Source organism: Macaca mulatta, chromosome 1 (genome assembly GCF_049350105.2).
Source record: "Macaca mulatta isolate MMU2019108-1 chromosome 1, T2T-MMU8v2.0, whole genome shotgun sequence".
NCBI lineage: Eukaryota > Metazoa > Chordata > Mammalia > Primates > Cercopithecidae > Macaca > Macaca mulatta.
This window is the reverse complement of record NC_133406.1, coordinates 106,721,705-106,746,086: the sequence shown is the minus strand read 5'-3', so window position 1 is coordinate 106,746,086 and position 24,382 is coordinate 106,721,705. Positions and strand designations below refer to the sequence as shown.

Here is a 24,382-nt window from a genome sequence, read left to right as displayed (position 1 = left end):
GCTCCTGTTCCTCAACACCCTCAGATCCTGGGGTCCCAGGTCCCAGGAGCCCTGACTCTTTCGAACGTGTTGTCTCTGCCCTCTTCCTGTCAGATTCTAAGTCCCGCCTAACTCACAGTTGGTCTCTGAGGCCCTCTACCTTCCACCTGAAACTACAGAACATCAGAATTAGAAGGGCCTTTCCAGGTCACCTAGTCCCACCTCCATATTTTACAGATAGAGGAGGCTCAGAGGCGAATCTGTTCAGGGTCGCAAAGCAAAGAATAGCAGGACTGGTACTAGAACCCAGGCCTCCTGATCCTCATGCATCAACCGACCAGTTATTGGTTTTCCTATAAGCGTTTTTTTATCACTTAGTAGAGGTTAAAATATGGTGGCTTACAAACCAAATACTGTCCAGGAATACTGTTTGGTTTGACCTGTCCCATATTTTGTGTGTGTGGGGAGGAGGGGCGATTAATTGGTCCAGTATAGAAAATTTGGGGTCTTTCACATAAAATCTGAATTCGACTTCTCCTGAAGAATCAGAAGAGCTGTTAACCCCATGTCCACATCTCTGCACAGTAATAATGGACAGCTGCTCCCTTAGACTCTCATTCGTTACCTGAAGAGGCCCTGTGGCGTTTGCATTTTCACCCCCGACCTACTCTGCCCCAGCCTCCACTGTGCTAAATACAAGTCTCCCCTAAAGGCAGGCTCACCCTCCCTTCCTTTGACCTATGGCCCCAGCTCACTGGACCTGCCTCTCCTCCCTTGCACCTTCCTTTTTTTTTTTCTTTTGAGACAGAGTGTCGCTCTGTTGCCTAGCCAGGAGTGTAGAGCAGTGGCGCGATCTTGGCTCACTGTGCAACCTCTGCCTCCCGGGTTCAAGCAATTATCTTGCCTCAGCCTCCAGAGTAGCTGGGATTGCAGGCACATGCCTCCACGCCCAACTAATTTTTTGTATTTTTAGTAGAGACAGGGTTTCACCGTGTTAGCCAGGAGTCTCGATCTCCACCTGCCTCGACCTCCCAATGTGCTGGGATTACAGGCGTGAGCCACTGCTCCTGGCCTCCTTTCACCTTCCTAAGCCACTTTCCTCAGTGCCCTTCACCAGACTTCTCCTTCTACCTGGCCTCAGCGACCCAAGCCCCTAGGATATTGATATCTTGCCTTCTCTTAAGTTCACACTGCAATCTCCACTCCCAATCTCTCTAACAGGCTGGGTGGAGAAGGAGACATACTACTGACCCCATTGGAAGAAGAACCAGGCACAGAAAGATGGGGAGCTCTGGAGGTGTTGTGGGGATGGTGATGGAGAGGGATGGAAATAACGGGTGGCGTTGGGTGGCAAGATTTGGGGAGAGATAATGAGGCAACTCAGCAGGCTAAGTTGCGGGGTAAATAAATTGGAGTGATGACCCCATAGACCTAACTGTGAACAATCAGATTAGACACTACGTTAGAGTCCCCCAACCAGATCCTTTTCCATCCCACTCCACTATGTTGTCTATTTTTTTCTGAGGAATTAAGGGTTACCCCACCCTCCCCACTCCCATCCCTTCAATCCCACCTCCTACTGTAATAGATCAGCATCCAAAGGCAGGAACCTGTCTAAACCAGAAGGAAGCCCTCTCAGATCACCCCAGCTTCACTCCACTTCCCACTTCCACCCCCGTTAGCTTCCTGCAGGACTCTGTCCCTGGCTTCCTCTTCAGACCTTGCAATCACAAAAGGTTCTTCGGGTGAGTGCAAGAGCCTGAGGCTGGAAAAGGCTGACTTGTTTCCCAGTCAAGGCTGGTAAGGGACCTGCAGGGAGAGCTGGGCAGACAGGTGGGAGGTGGGGGTAGTGCTGGCTGGAGGAAGGAAACAACAAAGGAAGCGAGGTAGTGCCAATGACAAGACATTTGACGTGTCTTGAGTCTCCAGATAGATGTCATGGACTCCAGCTCTATGTCCTGCCTTTTAGAATACCCCACCGGCAGAACAAACTCAGATCTCATCAGGGTAGCAGCAAAGGCAGGACCAGAAGGCAATCAAGAGCTTCCAGAAATGCCACACCACAGAATTCCCTGCTGACCCTTGGTTAGGGGTCCTCTTGGTCCACAAGGCCCAGATGTCACTCATGTACTTAATAACACCTCACCTTCTGTAATACTAAGTCCTCAGAGCTCCATGCTGTTCTGAGAGGGATGGCCACAAGTTTTTTCCCAACCCCTTCCATTCCCTTTCTCTTCATGCCCATCCCGACGAACCTGCATCATTCCCTGGCACTGCCAAGGCAACCCTAGAAAAGGAGTTCCCTGGCCATTGGCTAGAATCAGGATGGAGAAGTTCCCAGAACCTTCCTGTCTCCCAGGGCAGGGACATGTATGCTTCCAGGGACAAGCTTAGGTCATGAACATGATCAGAACCTTTGGACAAGAGGAAAAATATTACGAGATTTGCTTTTGCCAGGCGCAGTGGCTCACGCCTGTAATCCCAGCACTTTGGGAGGCTGAGGCAGGTGGATCATGAGGTCAGGAGTTCGAGGCCAGCCTGGCCAACATGATGAAACCCTGTCTCTACTAAAACTACAAAAAAAATTAGCCAGGCATGGTGGCGCACGCCTATAATCCCAGCTACTCAGGAGGCTGAGGCAGGAGAATTGCTTGAACCTGGGAGGCGGAGGTTGTAGTGAGCTGAGATCGTGCCATTGCACTCCAGCCTGGGTGAAAGGGCCAGACTCCATCTCAAAAAAAAAAAATTTTTGCTTTTGACGTCTTAGGTGGCAGGGCTATTCCCTCCAGGCAGATGCCCTTCACACCGACGATCATTGTGCCCACTGTCTCTGGGCTGGAGAGTTGGTTTCAGTTTCCTACAGGAGATACCTTTCTTTCCCTTACTCCCTATCTAACATTTGTGCTCTGCAGGCAGCTTTGCCCATTCTCTAAGCCTGGCTTAGAAGGCCCTGGGAATGTCCTGTAGAGAGAGACCTAGATAAGTCATGCAAGTGAGAGAGACATCTGAGGAAAATGGAAGACCTAAGGCAGACAGGAAGGAAGCACAAAAGACAAGCATTGGGTCAGACCCATAAACCACCTCCCAAATGCTGTCATTTCATTGCACTGGAATTTAGCTTTATCAGAAGCACCTGGAAGTAAGGGAGTCATTGCCTTGGGCCTGGGAATCTAAGTGGGAGACCATATTAATTTGGGTCCGATTAATTGGAGATTACTAACTGTGGACAAAAGTTTATCTTTGCACAATCAAAAATGGCATTTGTTTAGTAAATTAAGAGTATAAACAATATTGCTAGAGGTGGCATGTTTAGTCTACCGAAAACAATACTTTTCAGGCACTTAAGAAATATCCTTTTAGAAGCAGCAAGTGCATGGGCTAATTATCATCAATCTTTATGTTTTTGTTAAAGAAACATCTACAGGATCTTTATCGGTGACCTTTTGTAAGACATTAGTTTGAGGTACTACCTATGTACTTGAAAATAATAAAGTTGCATTTCTTTATGAAAAAAAGAAATCTCTTCCATAATTCAGATTTCTACACTTTATACTTGCCTCCCTCCTAAATTGTGATATTGCAATGTGTGCTGTGGCAGAACTTGGGCTTGTAGGGGAAACAACTAAGAGATAGCAAGTGTCAGGGATGGGAGGGAAATGGTCTGGGAGCAGATGACGTCCGTGGAGAAAACGAGAGGGGAAGAAGTTAGGTTGCAAAATAACCTACAAGAAACTATAGTAGGAGCCTCCTTCCTCGTGCTGATCCCACCCTAAGAGCCACAAGGGTTTGTCCAGGACAGGGAAAGGCCTGTGAGTCTATGAAGACCCAGATCCTCAGGGACACTTCTGCTTTTTCTGTTCCAGACCAAAATCAGGCCACTCTCAATCTGATGGGATGGAGGAAGGAGATAGTGGGTTGAGGGGCCCAAGAGTCAACACCAATTCACAGTCTGTACTTCATGCAGAGCTTTGTCCTGGGTGCTCTCTTTAAGGGGTGGGGGTAAAGTGGATGCAATCCTTGAAATTCACCTGAGTAGTAGACATCAGAAACTATCATGGACAGAATGTAATGGACAGGGAGAGAGAAAGACACCAACTCTTACAACCTGTGCCAGGATCTCAGAATAATGGTCAGAAGTCAATTCTTGCCCAAGCCATATTACAGCCCCTTTATTATGACTCTAACAGTGTCATTAATGACAGTTACAGTAGTAGTGATTATAAGAGCATTAACCGCAGCTCATTTTGTGCCATAACTATGCCAAAATTTTATTTATATAGTCTCTGTTCATCCCACTGCAGAGCCTTTCTTCTTGATGGCCCTTCTGCCAGGAACACTCTTCCCTGTTCACATACCTAGCTTTGTCCCTTTATTCAGATCACGCCTTAAATATTACATCCTCAGTAAGATCCTCACAGAGGACCTCAAATAATGACTTTCTGGCACCTCTTTCTCTATTCTCTTTGTTTTTGTTCATAAATACTTATTACCTTAAATTCAGATAGAAAGACAGCTAGATGTAATATTTAGAAAGATAAACATGTATTTTGTTGTTGTTTATTTATGCTTTTGTTTGACTCCTCCAGTATAAGTTCCATGAAGACAGGGACTCTATTTCTTTTGTTCAACACCTTTATCCTTAGCACCTAAAACATCTGACACACATTAGGCAACTAATAAATACGTGTTGGATGACTGAAAGGATCCTCACAATAATTCAGTAAGATGGAGACTACTATTATCTCCAATTTACAGATGAGAAAACTGGTGCTCAGAAAGTCAAATTATTAATCAAAGTTTCAAAGGTAGTAAGCATCAGAAGCAGGATTCAAACCTAAGCCAGTCTGACTCCAGGGCATGCCCTCTTAACCGTGCCATGCTCTGCAACTGCAAGAACAGAAAGCCTATGGGCATGGACAGAGCCTGACTAGCCCAGTGGCTCAGTGAACTGGGGAGGCTGCCAAGGGAGCCAGGAATCTGTGGACAATGAACATTTGAGCAGCAGAGGCAAGGCAGACCCATAAGAAAGGGAGAAGACATGATCTCAAAGATGCAGTAGGGGGTTAAGAAAAAGATCCAAGCCAGGCACAGTGGCTCACGCCTGTAATCCCAGCACTTTGAGAAGCCAAGGTGGGCGGATCACTTGAGGTCAGGAGTTCGAGACCATCCTGGCCAACATGGTGAAACCCTGTCTTCTACTAAAAATACAAAAATTAGCCGAGCACGCACCCATAATCCCAGCTGCTCAGGAGGCTGAGGCAGAAGAATCGCTTGAACCCAGGAGGCAGAGGCTGCAGTGAGCCGAGACTGTGCCACTACACTTTCGCCTGGGTGACAGAGCAAGACTCCATCTCAAAAAAAAAGAAAAAAGAAAGAAAGAAAAAGATCCAAAGAGATGTGATGGTCTGCTAGAGGATCTTAGCAAAAGAAGAATCTTACTATTGAATGTAATCTGAGGAGCTAAAGCCAACTTTTGACCCAGGCAGAAAGGCTTTCCATGGCATTTTCTTTTTATCTACAGAATAGGAAATGTGATCATGCATAGAGATAATCACAGATAGTCACTAAATATTCATAATGCTAAGAACGCAGCAAAAAATAGGAAGAAAGAGGTTAGATCAATATCAAAGGAAGACATTTAATACAAAGTGAGTCTTTCAAAAATATCCTTGGGGCCGGGCGCAGTGGCTCACGCCTGTAATCCTAGCACTTTGGGAAGCCGAGGTGGGTGGATCTCTTGAGGTCAGGAGTTTGAAACCAGCCTGGCCAACATGGTGAAACCCCATCTCTACTAAAAATACAAAAAAACATTAGCCAGGCATGATGGCAGGTGCCTATAATCCCAGCTACTCAAGAGGCTGAGGTTCGAGAATCACTTGAACCCAGGAGGCGGAGGTTGCAATGAATCGAGATGGTGCCACGGCACTCCAGCTTGGACAACAGAGACTCCATCTCAAAAAAAAAAAAAGTTCTAAATAAGCCAGGCACTGTGATTCATGTCTACAATCCCAGCACTTTGGGAAGCTGATGCAGGAGGATTGCTTGAGCCCAGGAGTTTGAGACCAGCCTGAGTAACATAGTGAGACCTCATCTCTACTTAAAAAAAAAAAAAAAAAATTAGCCAGGTGTGTTGGCCCACATCTATGGTCCCAGTCACTCGGGAGGCTGAGGGAGGAGGATCACTTGAGTCTGAGAGGTTGAAGCTGCAATGAGCCATGATTGGACCACTGCACTCCAGCCTGGGTAACAGAGCAAGCCTCCGTTTCAAAAAATAAAAATAAATAAATAAATAAATAAATAAATAAAAGTTCTAAATAAATAAAAACTTTGTGTTTTAGCAAGCATAACTCCCTAAAAATCCAAGAAATTCAACCAATACAAAGCAACAGCATCAATAGCAAAAAAATTCCTAGAAGCAATAACTTCAAAGTTACAGGGTACATGATACCAGTTTTCAAAGAATCAAATGTATCCCTAAATATTAGGGAGACAGAAAATACAGCATAAAGAGCTTCTATTTACAATAGAATGGAAACAAATTATACTCAGGGTTTACCATGTGCAGCATATAGTAATTATTAAAGATAATTTAAAAGTACAGTGAAAGAAATTTTAAAAACATGAATTCATGGAAAGCTAAACTTGACTGCCATTTGGGAAGGCAGAATGTAGTAAAGATAAAAATAAGTTACTATGAAAGAGTCAATTCAATATCAATTAAAATCCTCGCTATATTTTTATAAAACATGACATATGGGTTGTGACATTCAGCTGCAAAAGTAATCAGGCACAGGGAATCTCAGAGGTTTTTTTCTAAGTAATTTTGAAGCAAATGAATAGATCACTGATGCTGACATATTTACCCCAACAGATTTTAAAACACGTCAGACCACTGGCCGGGCGCGGTGGCTCATGCCTGTAATACCAACACTTTGGGAGGCTGAGGTCGGCAGATCACGAGGTCAGGAGTTCAAGACTAGCCTGGCCAACATAGTGAAACCCCGTCTTTACTAAAAATACAAAAATTAGCCAGACATGGTGGCGTATGTCTGTATTCCCAGCTACTCAGGAGGCTGAGGCAGGAGAATCACTTGAACCCAATAGGTGGAGGTTGCAGTGAACCGAGATTACACCACTGCACTCCAGCTTGGGCAACAGAGTGAGACTTCGTCTCAAAAATTAAGAAAAGGAAAAAAGAAAAAATCAGACCAAAGTGGCAATTATCAAAACTTTGTAGCATTAAGATAAAACCTGAAAACTCATCAGTCATTCAACATCTATTCAGGGACTATTTGTGGACCAGCTGCTCTGTGCCAAGCACTATCCTAGGAGCCAGGTATACAGCTGAGAAAAAAACAGGGAAGATCCCTAGGGTCATGGAGAACCAGACAAGTCAACAAGACAAGTCAATCAGACAAGTCAACAGTTAATGGGCAGGATAATTTCAGAGGGAGAGAAGTGTTGTGAAGACCGAAAGTGATAGAGAGAGGGCTGGCGCCAGAGGGGCTGTTTTGGATTTAACTATGAGAGAAGGCCTCTCCGAAGAGGTGGACTTCTGAGCTAAGATCTCTAGAACAAAATGAGGCTTCTAAAAATTGATTGTATCTCCATAAAGTTGCTTTTGGGCAATCCCCATGTGCAAGACTGAGCCAAGTGTTACTGTCGCATAGATGATGCATAGAAAAAATAGGAATTTTAACTTTAATTCTAACCTTGTTCTTAAGAATTTTATGTTCATCTATATTAAACAAAAAGACTGGGAGAAAACATTTGTAATGTATGTGACAAGGGTTTCCTACAAATCAATATAAAAAAGAAAACAATGGAAAATTGGGCAAATTGTAAGAATGACAATTCACAAAATAAATAAATAAAGTCCAAGACCAGGCATGGTGGCTCATGACTGTAATCCCAGCACTTTGGAAGGCCCAGGTGGGCAGATCACCCAAGGTCAGGAGTTCAAGATCAGCCTGGTCAACATGGCGAAACCCTATCTCTACTAAAAAATACAAAAAAATCAGCTGGATATGGTGGCTTGTGCCTGTAGTCTCAGCTACTTAAGAGGCTGAGGCACGAGAATCGCTTGATCCCAGGCGGTGGAGATTGCAGTGAGCCTGAGATCACACCACTGCACTCCAGCCTGTCGAAAGAAAGAAAGAAAGACAGGAGAGAAGGAAGGAAGGAAGGAAGGAAGGAAGGAAGGAAGGAAGGAAGGAAGGAAGGAAGGAAGGAAGGAAGAAAGGAAGGAAGGAAGGGTAAAAACCAGAAAGCCAATAAACATAAGACAAAATGCTCACATTGACAATTTAAAAATGCAAATTAAAACTACAAGGTATCAAAGTTCACTGATTATAATAGTAAAAATCAAGGTCATCTAGCATAATCAAAGGTGTGGAGAGTGGACATTCTTGCATCTTGTTGTTGGGATGTAGATAGATAAACCCTTTTAAAGACCAATTGGCAGAATCTTTTAGGATTGTTAAAGAGTGTACTGTATGATTCAGCAACAGGAACTGATTCTACAGAAATAGAAGCTCAAGGGCCACATTCTGTGTGCCAGAATGACACTAGCTATTTTATTAATGGTTAAAAAATGGAAAATATCTCATAAATCCAGCAGTAATGGGAATGATTGAATAGAGCATGGTCAATACAGAATGTAGAAGCCTCACAGCACTGAAAAAAATAAGCTTTATGTACATGACAGGTTGATAGAGAGTTGAATGACTGTATAAAAGTTGAAAAATATCTCCTTTTAGATATCTATTTGTATAAACATAGAAAAAAGACTGGAAGGACATGCAGCACATTGTTACCAGCAGTAACTTCAGCAGTGGGGAGAATCTGAGTTTGGAGGGAGGGAAGGTGGGGCTTTCAATTTTTATCTTATACATTTTTAATAGAGAAGAAAAATCCAATCTGTTAAAGAAATAGACGATCATTTATCCCAGCTGGGAAGGGAACATTTCTATTTCTGAATATTGAAGGAGGATTGCATCAGCACCAAGATGAATGTTTCCAGATACAGTCATATTTTTAAAAAGCATGCCCAACCAAAATGCAATTAAATAAATATCAGGCCAGGCTTGGTGGCTCACTTATGTAATCCCAACACTTTGGGAGGCCGAGGCCAAGGACTGCTTGAGCCCAGGAGTTTGAGACTAGCCTGGGCAACACAGGGGGACCCCGTCTTTGCTAAAATAAAAAAAAAAAAACTTTAGCTAGGCGTGGTGGCACATGCCTGTGGTCCCAGCTACTTGTGAGGCTCTGGTGGGAGGATCACTTGGACCTGGGAGGTTGACGATAGAGTAAGCCATAGTCGTATCACTACACTCCAGCCTGGGCAACAAAGTGAGATCCTGTCTCAAAAAGTAAATAAGCAAATATCAAACAACAGAAAGGGAAAATCTATGTGATGTGCATAATTGAAAATATATATAATGGTTGATAGAAATGTATAGATGCTTCAGATTATTCTTGGAAGGAGGTGGAATCCTATGGATATGCAAAACATATATACAAATAATATAGTCAAAGCACTTACTGAGACACCAGAGAAGGTCAATGGAAGAGATAAGTACATCATTTTACAACAAGAAAATGCAATGCTGTCACATGGAAAAGCATATTTTTACTCTCACTGAGAAGAGCTGCATTTTAAGCCACAAATAAAACTTCTACTACTAAATTCAAGCTACCTATTAAGCACATACTATATACGTCACATAGTGCCTTTTGTAGAGCACCTCACTTAAGGTTAAAGGCATTGTCTTTTACAAACAAGAAAAGAGAGGTACAGAGGTTAGGTAACTTGCTCAAAGCCACACAGCTGACAAGTGGAGGAGCCGGGATTGAAATCTAGGACTGGTTCCAGAGCCCAAAATCTGATCTATTCTGCTAGCTGATCTCCTAAAATTAAAAGATCAAACCCAATGTTGGTGGAAAAGTGTGCCTCACTAAAAAACCATACTCACACACAGAGTACCTGCTTTTTCTTTTTTTGAGATGGAGTCTCAAAAACAGACTGGAGAATATTAGTCCATACTGCAGCTGCACCATTTTGGAAGCTCCCTGCTATGGTTTTTTGTTTTGTTTGTTTGTTTTGTTTGTTTAAGATAGAGTCACTCTGTCACTGAGGCTGGAGTGCAGTGATGCAATCTCGATTCACTGCAACCTCTGCCTCCTGGATTCAGATGTTTCTCCTGCCTCAGCCTCCCGAGCAGCTGGGATTACAGGTGCCCACCACCACACCCGGCTAATTTTTGTATTTCTAGTAGAGATGGGGTTTCACCATGTCAGCCAGGATGGTCTCAATTTCCTGACCTCGTGATCCACCTGCCTCGGCCTCCCAAAGTTTTGGGATTACAGGCGTAAGCCACTGCACCTGGCTGAGTACCCGCTTTATTTCTGAGTCAGCTGTTCGGGATACCTCTAAGCCTCCAAAGTCTGCAGGACCACACAAGAACTTTGTTCTAGTTCTGCCCTCAGACTGAAACTCTCTCTGTAGCAGGGCCTGCTCCAATCGTCCTCAAACCCAAAGACTGAGACTTCTAGGTTCTTGGTTAAAACCTTCATGAGGCCTTTGCAACAGCAGACCTGGACGATCGCCAAGGCAAGACTTCTGGATTCTTGGTTAGAACTTTCACGAGGCCTTTGTGATGCCAGACCTGGGTCATTGCCCCGGCAACCACAGGGCCTGGGACTGGGGGGTTCCCAGGTCCCTGAAGCTCACTCTGCCTCCTCACTCTCACTGCATTTCCCACCTGCCCGTGGGCCCTGCTGCATCTTCATCACTGAGGCACCTGGTTAAGCTTCACCTCCTGTTTCCTGAGGCCCTCACTGCATTTCCTCACCTCTACCTCTTCATCCTTCCACCCTAGACTCCTCTCCTCCCTCCTCCCTCACTCCTGACTCTTCCTCCTCCCGGCGGACCGCTCGAGGACCGCTGGGTCTTTCCTCCCTCACTCCCCTTCCCCTCTCTCACCTTCACCACCCAACGCCTCCCTCCGTGCCTCTTCCTTTCTGCTCCCTCATTCTCTCCCCATCACTCTCTTCTCGTGGCCCCCTGGCCCACACACCCTCTTCCCTTCCCCTTCCCTCACTCTCTCAGCTTTCTTCCCACAGTTGAGCTCAGGCATCTCTTTCTGGGGATAGCTATGGGGCTTCAGGGAAAGAAATGGACAGTGGCTCCCCAAGACCAGAACCCAAGCCGAAGACCTAAAAAGGGGCTTAACAAGAAAAAAATGGTGAAGAGGAAAAAACAGAAGCGCAATATGGAGGAACTGAAGAAGGAAGTGGTCATGGTGAGGTCACCCAAAGTGGGCGCTGACAGCTGCCCTCTCAAAACACTCCTCCACATATTTTTAACATCTTACCTTGAGAATGAAACACACAGGCCAGAGCCACATCTCTTCTCTGTTAGGTTTTGGAGGGAAGGAGAGGGTTTAAAAAAAAAAAAAAAAAAAAGACACACACAGAGAGACAGGGCAGCTCAACCGCAAACACAGGTATATTGTAGACACCTGCGGAAGTGGGGGACCAGCTGCATTCCACAGTCCACTGCCACTTACAGGCTGGGGTACTTTTAGAGATGGGCAGGAGGGGTCTGGGCTGTATGGCCTGCTGCCTGGCAGGATATTGATAAGATGTTCTCATGATGAGGTGATTTTTGGCCCTTATTTCCACAGAATATGATCATGGTATTCCTTGGACCTTTGCCCAGCAGGATGTGATAGGGATGTTTCTTTCGTGGGGCCTTTGTCTTTAACTATGCCTTTGTCTGCCTTGTGGTCAGGTGATTAGGCAGGCTGTTTCTCCCGCCCGAACCCCCATGAAATGTTTCACTTTGACCAAAGTCTGTAAAATAGTGGGGAGCTAGGCCGGGCATGGTGGCTCACATCTGTAATCCCAGCACTTTGGGAGGCTAAGGCGGGCAGATCACCTGAGGTCAGGAGTTCGAGACCAGCCTGGCCAACATGGTGAAACCTCGCCTCTAAAAATACAAAAATCAGTCAGGCGTGGTGATGGGCCCCCGTAATCCCAGCTGCTCGGGAGGCTGAGGCAGAAGAATCACCTGAACCCGGGAGGCAGAGGTAGCAGTGAGTCGAGATCATACCACTGCACTCCAGCCTGGATGACAGAGTGACTGCCTTTCAAAAAAAAAAAAAAATTGCAAGGAGCTTACAAAATGGTGCAGTTACAGTTTGGACTAACATTCTCCAGTCTGTTTCTCCCCCTCTCCCTGGAAATGACCTGGGCCACCGCCTGTCCCTCAATGCGTCTACTGTCCCCTCAGGATGATCACAAATTAACCTTGGAAGAACTGAGCACCAAGTACTCTGTGGACCTGACAAAGGTGAGTAAGAAGCTCCCTGAGGAGGCAGAGAGTCTCCAGCTTCAACTGTGAGGCTGCCAGGACAAAAGCTGAACTAGGAATCCAGCCCCCTAACTTCAAGTCCAATGTTCCCACCCCTCACCCTCTGCCTGGCCACGTTCCATGGACACTACCTGGAAAAAACTAAAAATGGTAACTACCCCCAAAGAGAGTTTAGGACTAGATAAGAGAATAAGAATGCTTTAGGGCAGTGCTGGTCAAACATCTCATCCTTAGGTCTCCTTTACACTCTTAGAATTTATCTAGGACTGCAAAGATCTTGTGCTTATGTGGCTTACGTCTGTCTATATTTACCATATTAGAAATTAAAATTGACAGTTTTAAAATGCATTTCTCAATTCATTTAAAAATAACAAAAACAATATCATATATTCATATATAATATGTTTTGACAAATAGCTGTATTTTTCAAAACAAAAAAATTAGCAGCATCTTACATTTTTGCAAACTTCTTCAATGTCTTGCTTTTTAATGGAAGATAGCTAGATTCTCAAATATTTTCCGTATAAAATCTGTTGGATGTTATGCCAGTTGGCCTTCAGAAAATTCCACTATATACTCTTAAGAAAATGAGAGTAAAAAAAGGCAAACAATGATTTAGTATTACTATGAAAATTGACCTTGTGGACCCCCTGAAACGGTCTTGGGGCCCCTTGGGTGTTTCAGGCAGAGGTTGGGGAGTGGCTGATGGGGACTGGCAGGTTCTAGTATCATTTTCATTAACAGGAAAAAGCATATAAGCTTGTGCACAAGAGTGGAATGAGAATCTATGCATTCATGTTTTTTGTTGGTGTTCTTTTCTATTTATATTTTTTAAAACTTTATGGGCCAGGTGCCATGGCTCACACCTGTAATCCAAGGCAGGCAGATCACTTGAGGTCAGGAGTTCAAGACCAGCCTGGCCAACATGGTGAAACCCCATCTCTACTCAAAATACAAAAATTATCCAGGCATGGTGGCACACAACTGTAATCTCAGTTACTTGGGAGGCTGAGGCAGGAGAATCACTTGAACGCAGGAGAATCACTTGAACCCAGGAGATAGAGGTTGCAGTAAGCCAAGATCACGCCACTGCACTCCAGCCTGGGTTACAGAGCGAGACTCTGTCTCAAAAAAAAAAATGGATATGTAGATGTACATATTTATGGTATACATGTAATATTCTGATATAAGGATACAATGTGTAATGATCAAATCAGGGTATTTAGGATAACCTCAAATATTTATCATTTCTTTGCATGGGAACATTCCAAAGCCACTCCTCTAATTATTTTGATATCTATAATAAATTATTATAGTTGTCCTACTGTGCTACCAAACACTAGATCTTATTCCCTCTAAGTTGGAGAGTCAAAGTGTGGGTGTTAATATGTTATCAACATTAAGTATTATATTTCATCATGACATTAGCCCTGCACATTATAATTATCTGTATGTATTTATCTCCCCACTGGAGCACCTTAAGGGTGGGGATCATTCTTACTCAAGTTGGTATCCTCAGCACCTAGGACCCAAGATAGGTTCTCAAGTTCAAAAAGGTTTGTGAATCAATCCATAAACAAAAACTTTCCTATGTAAGCGCGCTAAATGACATCCCTCCTCTAATGCAAATTTTAAAACCTCACCTTATCTAGGAAGAACTTCCAGACTGACCTTCCGAAAGTGTCTCTAGTCTCTAGACCCGTCCTGGGGCTCCAAATGTCAGGTTCCCCTTTGTAATGGCTGTTCCTCTTTTCACAGCTCTCTATCCAACCCTATTTCTTCTCTACACAGGGCCATAGCCACCAAATGGCAAGGGAAATCCTGACTCGAAATGGACCCAATACCCTTACCCCACCCCCCACCACTCCAGAATGGGTCAAATTCTGTAAGCAACTGTTTGGAGGCTTCTCCCTCCTACTATGGACTGGGGCCATTCTCTGCTTTGTGGCCTACAGCATCCAGATATATTTCAATGAGGAGCCTGCAAAAGACAACGTGAGTCTGTTCAGCTACTACTAGCCAGCCCTATCTCTGCTCAGCCCCAGACACTCTTGCTCAGCAGTCTAGCACTCCTGAAGTCCTCTGGCCCAAATCCCTAATAACATTATTACATTAATGTAATAATGTAATAAATGTACATTAATTGTAAATGTAATTGATTGTAATTAATTGCAATGTAATTCATTAATTACATTGATTACAATGTAATTAAGTGTGCATTATATAATGCACATATAAAATATAATTAAGTGTGCATTAATATAATAAATGTACATTACATAATAATGTAATAAATGTACATTAATGTAATAAACCAAAATCCCTAATACTCCCAGCACTTTCTAAGTGCCATCTTGGTTCCTCTCACCTTTTATCTAAAAAGCTTCTGGTTCAGTTCCTTGAGATGCACAATGTCCCCGAAAAACTTGCTGTTCTTTGACGACCTTCCCAATTGATCCCCAAAGCACTTTGCAGTCCCTTTCTCTTCTCCACAATTTTAACCTCATCTCCTTCCTCCCAGCCTCCCTCACGATCCGCTCCCTCCATCCAGAAATTAGCCTTCCTGGAGAGAAAAATACAGGCCTTCTGTGACCAGGAATTTTGCTGATGGCTCACCAAGGCTCAGGGTTCCTTCACCAGGAAGCCAAGTGTACTGGCCCCACCTCAGATTCTTCTCTATCCCTCTGCTCTCAACTCAGTCCTATGGTCTCTTACACCTGGTGAAACAGCCATGCCCCTTGCAAACTGATTTTCTGAGGATGAAGAGAAAGACAAGGCCCCACTGATAAATGCTTTCTTTCCCCACCCCCAGCTCTACCTGAGCATCGTACTCTCCGTCGTGGTCATCATCACCGGCTGCTTCTCCTATTATCAGGAGGCCAAGAGCTCCAGGATCATGGAGTCTTTTAAGAACATGGTGCCTCAGGTAGGATTGGAGTGGGAGGATCTAGTGGGACGAGGAGCAGAATATGGCCAAATACACAATGATGAAGTCCCGTGGAAAATTATATCCTACGACGAGTGAGCTGAGTGAGGTTGGTGATGAGGAGGTCAAGGTACTCTATTAGTCCTTAAAAGTACCTGGAAAAGCTGTGAAACCCTGAGAAAGACATAACGTCATCTATGAAGTAGTCTGATCTAGAAGGCAGAATCTGAATCTGAAGAAGAAACACCATATAAACCCCAAATAAGAACATTCTATTTTTTTAAAGGGACAAGTGTTGGTGGGTCTGGGAGGGGGGTAAGGTGGGGGGGCTGGATTCTTCAAATGTCAGTGACCTCAAAGACAAAGAACAGCTGTGGGGATGTTCCAGATTAGACAGACCAGGCATCGTGGCTCATGCCTGTAATCCCAGCACTCTGGGAGGCTGAGGCAACAGGATCACCCAGGATTTTGAGACGCTATCTCTACAAAAATAAAATAAAATAAAATAGCTGGTCTACATCTGTAGTCCAAGCTACACAGGCAGCTGAGGCGGGAGGATTACTTGAACCCAGAAATTTAAGCCTGCAGTGAACTATGACTAACCTGGGCAAGACCCTACCTCAAAAAAAAAAAAAAAAAAGAGGCTGAAGAGGCATGACAACTATTCCGAGGGTGGTGGCTCCCGCCTGTAATCCCAACCGTTTGGGGGAGGGAGGCAAGAGGTCTGCTTGAGTCCAGGAGTTCAAGACAAGCCTGAGTAGTATAGTGAGACCTTTATCTCCACAAAAAATTTAAAAATTAGCTGAGCGTGCCTGTAGTGCCAGCTACTCAGGAGGCTGAGATGGGAGGATTGCTTGAGCACAGAAGGCAGAGATCACGTGCCTTTGCACTCCAGCCTGGTGACAGAGAGAGATGCTGTCTCAAAAAAAAAGACACAGACATGGCAACTAAATGCCATATCTAACCCTAGATCTGATTCTGTGCCAGAGGAGAAAATAATGCTTCTATTTTTACTTTTTATTTTGAGCTTTTATTTTAGGTTCGGGGATATATGTGCAGGTTTGTTTTATAAGCAAACTGTGTGTCACAGGGATTTGGTGTACAAATTATTTCATCACCCAGGTAATAAGCAGAGTACCTGATAGGTAGTTTTTCTATCCTCACCCTCCTCCCACCCTCCACCCTCAAGTAGGCCTTAGTGTCTGTTGTTGTTCTTCTTTGTGTCCATATGTACTCAGTGTTTAGCTTCCAGTTATAAGTGAGAAGATAAGGTATTTGATTTTCTGTTCCTGTTAGTTTGCTTAGGACAATGTCCTCCAGCTCCACTGAAAATAATGCTTTAAAGGATATATTGGGTCCACTGGCAAAACTGGAATGCTGACAGATTAATACAGTAGATTAAAGTATCAATGTGAAACTTACTGAAATTGATAACTACATTGTGGTTATTTAAGATAATATCTTAATTCTTAGGAAATACACATGAAGTTTTTAGGATAAAAGATCATGATGTAGGTAACTTACCCTCAAGTAGATCAGGAAAAGAGTATACACACACACACACACACACACACACACATACACACAGGGGGACAGAGAGAGAGAGAGAGAAAGAGGATGAAAACAAATGACAGAGTAACTGGGGTGAAATGTTAATAGGTGAATCTGGATAAAGGTTATGTAGGTGTTCTTGGTACTATTTTTATTCTTGCAACTTTTCTGAAAGTTTAAAATTATTTGCAAGTTAAATGTTTTGTAAAGGTACCTGGAAAGAATACAACGGTAAACAGAGGTTCCTTGGCACAGGGCTGGAAACTTGCAAAGGAATAGTCTCCACATTTTCCCAAGAATATGATCATGTTCCAATAGTATAGCCCAGGATTTCCTTCTCTCTTTGGTATCACTTAATTCCTTCCTTGGGTAAGAGATTTGGGACAACGTGTTTGGGCAGTTTTGGAGACTAGGAGTTTAGAGAAGGTCACTTAGCTTTTGCTACCTAACAAGCTACCCCAAAACTTAGTAGCTTAAAATAGCAAACTCCTATTTCTTATAATTCTGTGGTTGTGCTGTTGTTCTAATCTAAGCTGACCTCAGCTGGGGTTGGATGGTCTTAGATGACCTCATTCACATGTCTGGGCCCTCAGCTAAGATGACTGAGACAGTTGGAGCCTTTTTCTTCGTGATCTCTCTTTTTACAGAGAGGTTAGCTTGGGCTTGTTCGTATGGTGGCAGAGGATTCTCAGAAACAGGAATGCAAGCCCCAGCATGAAAGCACTTTTCTTTTTATTTTTTGAGACAAGGTCTCACTTCTCAGACTGAAGTGTAGTGACATGATCATGGCTCACTGCAGCCTTAACCTTCCGGGCTCAAGCGATCCTCCAACTTTAGCCTCCCAAACAGCTGGGACTACAGGTGCATGCCACCACACTTGCCTAATTTTTTTTCATTTTTTGTAGAGACAAGGTTTCACTATATTGCCCAGTCTGGTCTTAAACTCCTGGGTTCAAGCAGTCCTCCTACCTTGGCCTCCCAATGTGCTAGGATTATAGGTGTGAGCCACCAGTCCCAGCCTGAAAGCACTTTTTAAACTCTTCTTTCCATCACATTCATTCTGTGGGCCAAAGCAAGTCACATGGCCAAGCCCAGGTTTAGGGGTAGAGAGATAGACTCCACCTCTTAACGGGAAGAGCGTCAAAGTCACATTGCAAAGGGCCCTGCAAACAGCATCATGGGAATTTGCAATCTACCAAAGACACCTTCAAGAATGATGTGGTGAGTGATAGTAAGAAACGGGAGTAAGGAGGAAGGAGACCAGTAACAGGAGGTTTTAGGCTAAGAGCGGGATGGGGGAAGCCAACAGTTTTGGAAATGATCCTGCACTATCCTCCCACAGCAAGCTCTGGTAATTCGAGAAGGAGAGAAAATGCAAATTAATGTACAAGAGGTGGTATTGGGGGACCTGGTGGAAATCAAGGGTGGAGACCGAGTCCCTGCTGACCTCCGGCTTATCTCTGCACAAGGATGTAAGGTAAGGGGATGCAGAAAGCTATGTGAGGCACCCAAGCATGATCTCATGGCAAGGTAGACACCTGTGCTGTTAGAGAAAGTATAAGCTTATTACTCAGAATCTTGAGAAGTTACAAGTGCAGATTTGATGTTAGAGACAATAGACGTTGTGTAAATGTGTTTCTCTCTGTCTGTCAATGATGACGTTGGTCACCAGATGAAGACATGCTATCTTTGTAAATAAATCTGCCTTTTTTCCTATGCTCACCTTACTACCCATCCCCTCTCCCATCCCAGGTGGACAACTCATCCTTGACTGGGGAGTCAGAACCTCAGACACGCTCCCCTGACTTCACCCATGAGAACCCTCTGGAGACCCGAAACATCTGCTTCTTTTCTACCAACTGTGTGGAAGGTGAATATCAAACCATAAGTAGCATAGATTCAAAAGCAGACACCAAAACATAAAGATTTTAATAACTGTCTTCTAAAGGTAGCGGGGTAGGTAAGAGCCAGTAACAGTCAAGCTTCTCCATCACTCATGAGCTGTATGACCTCTGGTGAAAGGTCAAGGCCATCATTTCCACATTTGCACAATGATGACAGTAAAAGTCGTTACTCCACAGATTTTTGTGTGAATTGAGATAATATATGTAAAATACCCAGCACAAAGCCTAATACATTGTAAGTGACCTACAATTATTAGCTATTATTTTGGCTTGTAAATGGACTATGCTCTATAAGCTGAAAATGGCACAGAAGGGAGGAAAATTGTTCAGCCCTGCTAAGTCATTCTTCTCCTAAGGTAAACCCTAACTTCTAACTATTCCCCTATCCAAGAGAAGATACTGGCATTGGAAACTTGAATTACCAGAGGTGCCACTTAGACTTTACCACTTAAACTTTCGCTTTGTTCCTAGAATCTAGGAATCCTTGAACTGGGAGACAGTTCTGGCAAAGTGGTCATAAAAAGGGACTGAACATCATTCTGTCAATTTCTCCTTTGCCCTTTTCCCTTAAGGAGGCCTGAAGATTCCATGGAGCACACTTGAAAACCATTATTCATGCTTAAGAACAAATGTTTAGTTATCTAAAAATAGTTCTTTTGTTTGTTTTGTGTTTTTTTGAGACGGAGTCTCTCTGTCGCCTAGGCTGGAATGCAGTGGTGTGATCTCAGCTCACTGCAACCTCTACCTCCCAGGTTTAAGCAATTATTCTGCCTCAGCCTTCTAAGTAGCTGGGATTACAGGTGCCCACCACCATGCCCAGCTATTTTTTGTATTTTTAGTAGAGATGGGGTTTCACCATGTTGGCCAGGCTGGTCTCGAACTCCTGACCTCAAGTGATCTGCCTGCCTTGGCCTCCCAAAGTGCTGAGATTACAGGCATGAGCCACCATGCCCAGCCTAGAAATAGTTATTTTTTAATTGAATGCATAGTATTTGTTAAATGTTATAAATATTATCTCTAATTCCCACAATGTGCACAATACCAGATATTATCCCTGTTTTACACATGGCAGACTAAGGTTCAAAGAAATTAAGCACCATATCCAAGAGTACAGCTCAATAGAAAGGAGGCGGGTCAGGGATTCTAATGTAGGTCTGTCTCCATAGCTCATGCTTCTTCCACAGTCCCTACTCTGTACTGAAAGATTACTATTTAATTTGAAAATACCTTTAAGAAGGCCGGGCGCGGTGGCTCACGCCTGTAATCCCAGCACTTTGGGAGGCCGAGGCGGGCGGATCACAAGGTCAGGAGATCGAGACCACGGTGAAACCCCGTCTCTACTAAAAATACAAAAAATTAGCCGGGCGCGGTGGCGGGCGCCTGTAGTCCCAGCTACTCAGGAGGCTGAGGCAGGAGAATGGCGTAAACCCAGGAGGCGGAGCTTGCAGTGAGCCGAGATCGCGCCACTGCACTCCAGCCTGGGCGACAGAGTGAGACTCTGTCTCAAAAAACAAAAAACAAAAAACAAAAAAAAAAGAAAATACCTTTAAGAAGAAGAGTCATGTTAAGACAGAATAGACTATGAGAAAGAATCCAACTAGAAAATAATATACATATATTAAAAGTGTTTTAAAATTGACTGGACAGAAGCAAGTTAGCAAGCTTTCCCCCAAAACACTAGATATCTACTATTAGATTCTAGGAAAAAATTAGCACAAATTTATCCTTACAAAGGAGGGTTTTCATCAACTAAGCACACGTTCAGATAAAGCGTATGGAGGAAAGTGGGTGGTGGCATTTCGACTGGGAAGCAAGGGTCTGTTTAGATAGAAAATGGTTTTGTAGGAGACTAACAAAACCCAAGATGTGGCGAAGAAGGTGGAGCTAGGTTGAAGGAGCTGGGCCAAAGGACTTTCAGTTGAGGAATTTCTCAGCAACTCTCATGCATCTTCAAGGGAGCCTAGGCTATTTCTCTGGCAATATATGGAAGGTGTATGAAGGAGCCAGTCTGGCCTGGGGTGCCGGATGCTTGGCTTTCTCAGCCTTCCCCGAGGTTGACATCAACCCATCCCCTTCTCTAGACACAGAGATTCATTATTAAATCCCGTTTCTCCAATTGTGAGGAAACCATAGCAGAAGGAATAAAACGGAAGAACTAGACTAAACCATGACACAAAATATATGTAGGTGACACCATACTCTACCCACCCTCCCCCACCCGACCCAAAATAGAAAAACTCCTCAGCATCTCTCAAGTATTTCAGCATCTTCATTCCACAGGACCAAATATATGCCCTTGGCAACCAGTTTGAAGCCCATCTATAGAATGCCTCGGCCTGGGAACCTTTTCAGGATTCCTCTTCCACATAAACACTGACCTGACCTGTCTGCTCCTTGAGTAGTACCCTGCTCTCAGACTCATACAGCTAAAGACAACCTTAGAAAATGGAGACCACCACGGGCAACAATGTTCATGGGCGCTCCCAGATTAGAGCTGCCCCTACTAAGTCACAAGCATGATTCTATGTTGGTGCTACTGGAATCCCTAAGTTCATCTAAATGATGAGAAGAAAGAAACTAATTTTCGAGTGCCTATGATGTGCCTAACCTTCTTCTGGACTCTTAAAAATAGTTTAGTAAGTGCTTTCATTCCATTTTAAAGACGAGGAAGCCTGACTCTCAGAGTTTAAGTAATTTGCCCCATTGAAAAGAGCTAGTAATTTAGAAAGCTGAACTTCCAGCCCTGAGTCTTTCTGCTTTTAAAATAAATGCAGTTTCGGTGATATGCTGCCTGTCTGAGTGATTCTGACTCTGGTTTTAATGGTAGAAATTTCAGTCATTATGGTAAAGCAGGAAGAATTACTTTAAGAAAAAACTTTTGTCGTGCCCCTCATTTCAAGGTGAGTAGCCTGCATCATGTGTGTGTAAAGCCAAACATGACGTCCAAGCTGCCCTTCTGACTGGGGCGGTGCTGGTGGAGAGGAAAGAGGGACCTCATAAGCACAGAGGCCCAGCTGTTATGGCCCATGCTACCCAGCAGAGGTCAGACTGGCTCCAGCCAGCAAAGCAGGGAGGGGGTGCAGGTTAGAGCAGGATTTCTCAACCACTCACATTTGGAGCTGGATAATTCTTTGTTGTGCGGGACAGGAGGGCTGTCCTGTGCATGGCAGGATGTTTAGTAGCATCCCTGGCCTCTACCTACCGCATGCCAGTAGCAGCCTTCTCCCACCCCAGTTGTGGCAACCAAAAATGTTTCCAAGCATTGCCAAATGTCCCCGGGGAAGGGGGTTGGTGGGTAGGTATTGCCTCCAGTTGAGAACCACTGGGTTAGGGGATAAGGGGATGTTGGAACATAGGGCTCCACCAGAAGGGTCACCACTATTCCTGGGATCTAGAAACTCCTTAGCTGCTGAGGAAAATATAAGAACTATATAGGCAATAGAAGATACTCAGATTAAGTATAATAAAGGCCTTCTTGACAGTGAAGGCAATTAGGCAATAAAATTGGGTGTTTCGGGAGAACTGTGAGACCTCTTCAGAGATTTTTCAGACTAGAAGACCTTTATTTGTATAAACTAAATATGAGCAGAGTAGAACATAATGACCTCTCAGAGGGCCTTGAGTCTCCACTTCGTTTTTGACCATTGACAGCTTCCTCTTTGTAGGAACCAAACCAAACAGCTTCCTCAATTCAGACTTGGCATGTCTTGGGTGACCATCTCTGATGGAAAAAAAAAGAAACAGCTTTTTTTTTTTCCTACACTCACACTGAACACAGGACACTTTTGTGTCCAACATGTAGACAGTTCTTCCCACCAACAACCAGTTCTCCAAAGGACGATGATTGGGTGTCCTATAATTCAATTCAGTTCTGACACAATCCACCTGGAGATAGCATCAGATCCCACACGTTAGGGCTCAGCCCCACAAGACAGTCCTTAACTCTAGACACCAATCGCAAGTCCTAGGTTCTGGCCTGGCTGTAAATTGGGGTTCCCACGACTCCCTCCTCAGGTTTGATTAATTTGCTAGAATGGCTCACAGAACTCAGGGAAACACTTTACTTAGGTTTACCCATTATTATAAAGGATATTACAAGGATACAGATGAACAGTCATATGGAAGAGATGCATAGTGCAAGGCACGTGGGAAGGGGCATGGAGGAGCATCCGTGCCACATCCTGTCCAGGCTGCTCTCCAGTAACCCTCCACATGGTCACACATGTAGACATTTTCCAAACCCAGTCCTGTGGGGTTTTTAATGGATGTTTCATTACATAGGTATAATCGATTACATTATTGGCCATTGGTGATCAACTCAACCTTCATCCCTCCTCCCCTCCAAAGAGGTCAGGCCATGAACTGCAAGTTCCAACTCTCTAATCACATGGTTATCTGCCCTGGTGACCAGCCCCATCCTGTGGCTATCCAGGAAGCCACAAAGAGTCACCTCATTAGAACAAAGATACTCCTATCACCCAGGAAACTCCAAGGCATTTAAGAGTTCTACGTCTAGACGCTCCTATCATTCAAGAAATTACAAAGGTCTTAGGAGATCTGTGTCCAGAACTGGGTCAGAGACCAAATATTAGAACAAAAGATTCTCCTAGCACCCCTATCTTCAAGGGTTTTAGAAGTTCTATATCAGGAAGTGGGGGCAGAGACCAATATCTATACTTCTTATCACAACATCACATTGCCCTCTCCTGCTTCATCCACAGGAACCGCCCGGGGTATTGTGATTGCTACGGGTGACTCCACAGTGATGGGCAGAATTGCCTCCCTGACGTCAGGCCTGGCAGTTGGCCAGACACCTATTGCTGCTGAGATCCAACACTTCATCCATCTGATCACTATGGTGGCCGTCTTCCTTGGTGTCACTTTTTTTGTGCTGTCACTTCTCTTGGGCTATGGCTGGCTGGAGGCTATCATTTTTCTCATTGGCATCATTGTGGCCAATGTGCCTGAGGGGCTGTTGGCCACGGTCACTGTGAGTAGACAGGGTGGAAAATGGCCTCAGGGCAGACAAATCACCCCAGGGAAAAGGGATCACTAGCATCTCTTTTGTCATCGAACCTCTCAAGTGCAGAGTCTTCCTGATATGTACCTAGGTATCAGGAATAATTTAGTTCTCAATATTACACTGACTCCTTCTGCCCATATATTTTGGTGCCTTCTCTTTCCTCAAGGAGAGAGGAAGCAAGTTTCAATGGAAAATGCATTGGATTATCAGTCACTGAGAGTGAGTTCTAGTATTGGCTAAATCACTTAACATCTCCAGACCTTAATTTATTCATCAGTTTATAGAGGAAGATTAATTTAGAATTATAGAATCTTACAGGAAAGGACTTCAAAGATCATATAAATTCAACCTTTCAACCAATGCTGAATATCCTCTATAAAACCCATGGGAGATGATGATTATTTCTAGTCCACCCCTTTCTGTCTCAATTCATTTCATTGTTGGCTTGCTCTATTTAAATGTCATTGTGTTAAGCAGAACTATAAATCCCTGTTTGTCCTAAGTTTCCCAGCTGAAGAAACAAAATAAGTCAATTCTTTCTCTTCTACAGACTAGCCCTTTAGATTTTTGATGGTAGCCATTATGTCCCCTCAAACTCTTGTGGTAGCAGGTGAAATAATCCC

At 44.0% G+C, this 24,382-nt stretch overlaps 2 protein-coding genes across 21 annotated transcripts in view; both read left to right on the top strand.

Annotated features, from left to right (window-relative positions):
- The window catches only part of ATP1A2 (ATPase Na+/K+ transporting subunit alpha 2), a 74,241-nt gene extending 70,743 nt beyond the window's left edge, over positions 1-3,498 (top strand). For 19 of the 20 annotated variants that reach the window (XR_013415612.1, XM_077997364.1, XM_077997406.1 and 16 more), the window contains one exon: positions 1,201-3,498. Coding sequence is in view for 19 of the 20 variants with exons in the window: in XM_077997364.1 (XP_077853490.1) it covers positions 1,201-1,229 (29 nt within the window). In the remaining variant the exon portion in view is untranslated. 20 annotated transcript variants of the gene reach the window in all.
- A 7,196-nt stretch (positions 3,499-10,694) lies between these two features.
- The window catches only part of ATP1A4 (ATPase Na+/K+ transporting subunit alpha 4), a 35,273-nt gene continuing 21,585 nt past the window's right edge, over positions 10,695-24,382 (top strand). The window contains exons 1-7 of the mRNA XM_015112951.3: positions 10,695-11,282; positions 12,275-12,334; positions 14,147-14,350; positions 15,168-15,281; positions 18,175-18,309; positions 18,585-18,702; positions 23,458-23,726. Coding sequence (XP_014968437.1) covers positions 11,136-11,282; positions 12,275-12,334; positions 14,147-14,350; positions 15,168-15,281; positions 18,175-18,309; positions 18,585-18,702; positions 23,458-23,726 — 1,047 coding nt within the window. The 5' untranslated portion in view covers positions 10,695-11,135. The remainder of the gene's footprint in view (positions 11,283-12,274; positions 12,335-14,146; positions 14,351-15,167; positions 15,282-18,174; positions 18,310-18,584; positions 18,703-23,457; positions 23,727-24,382) is intronic.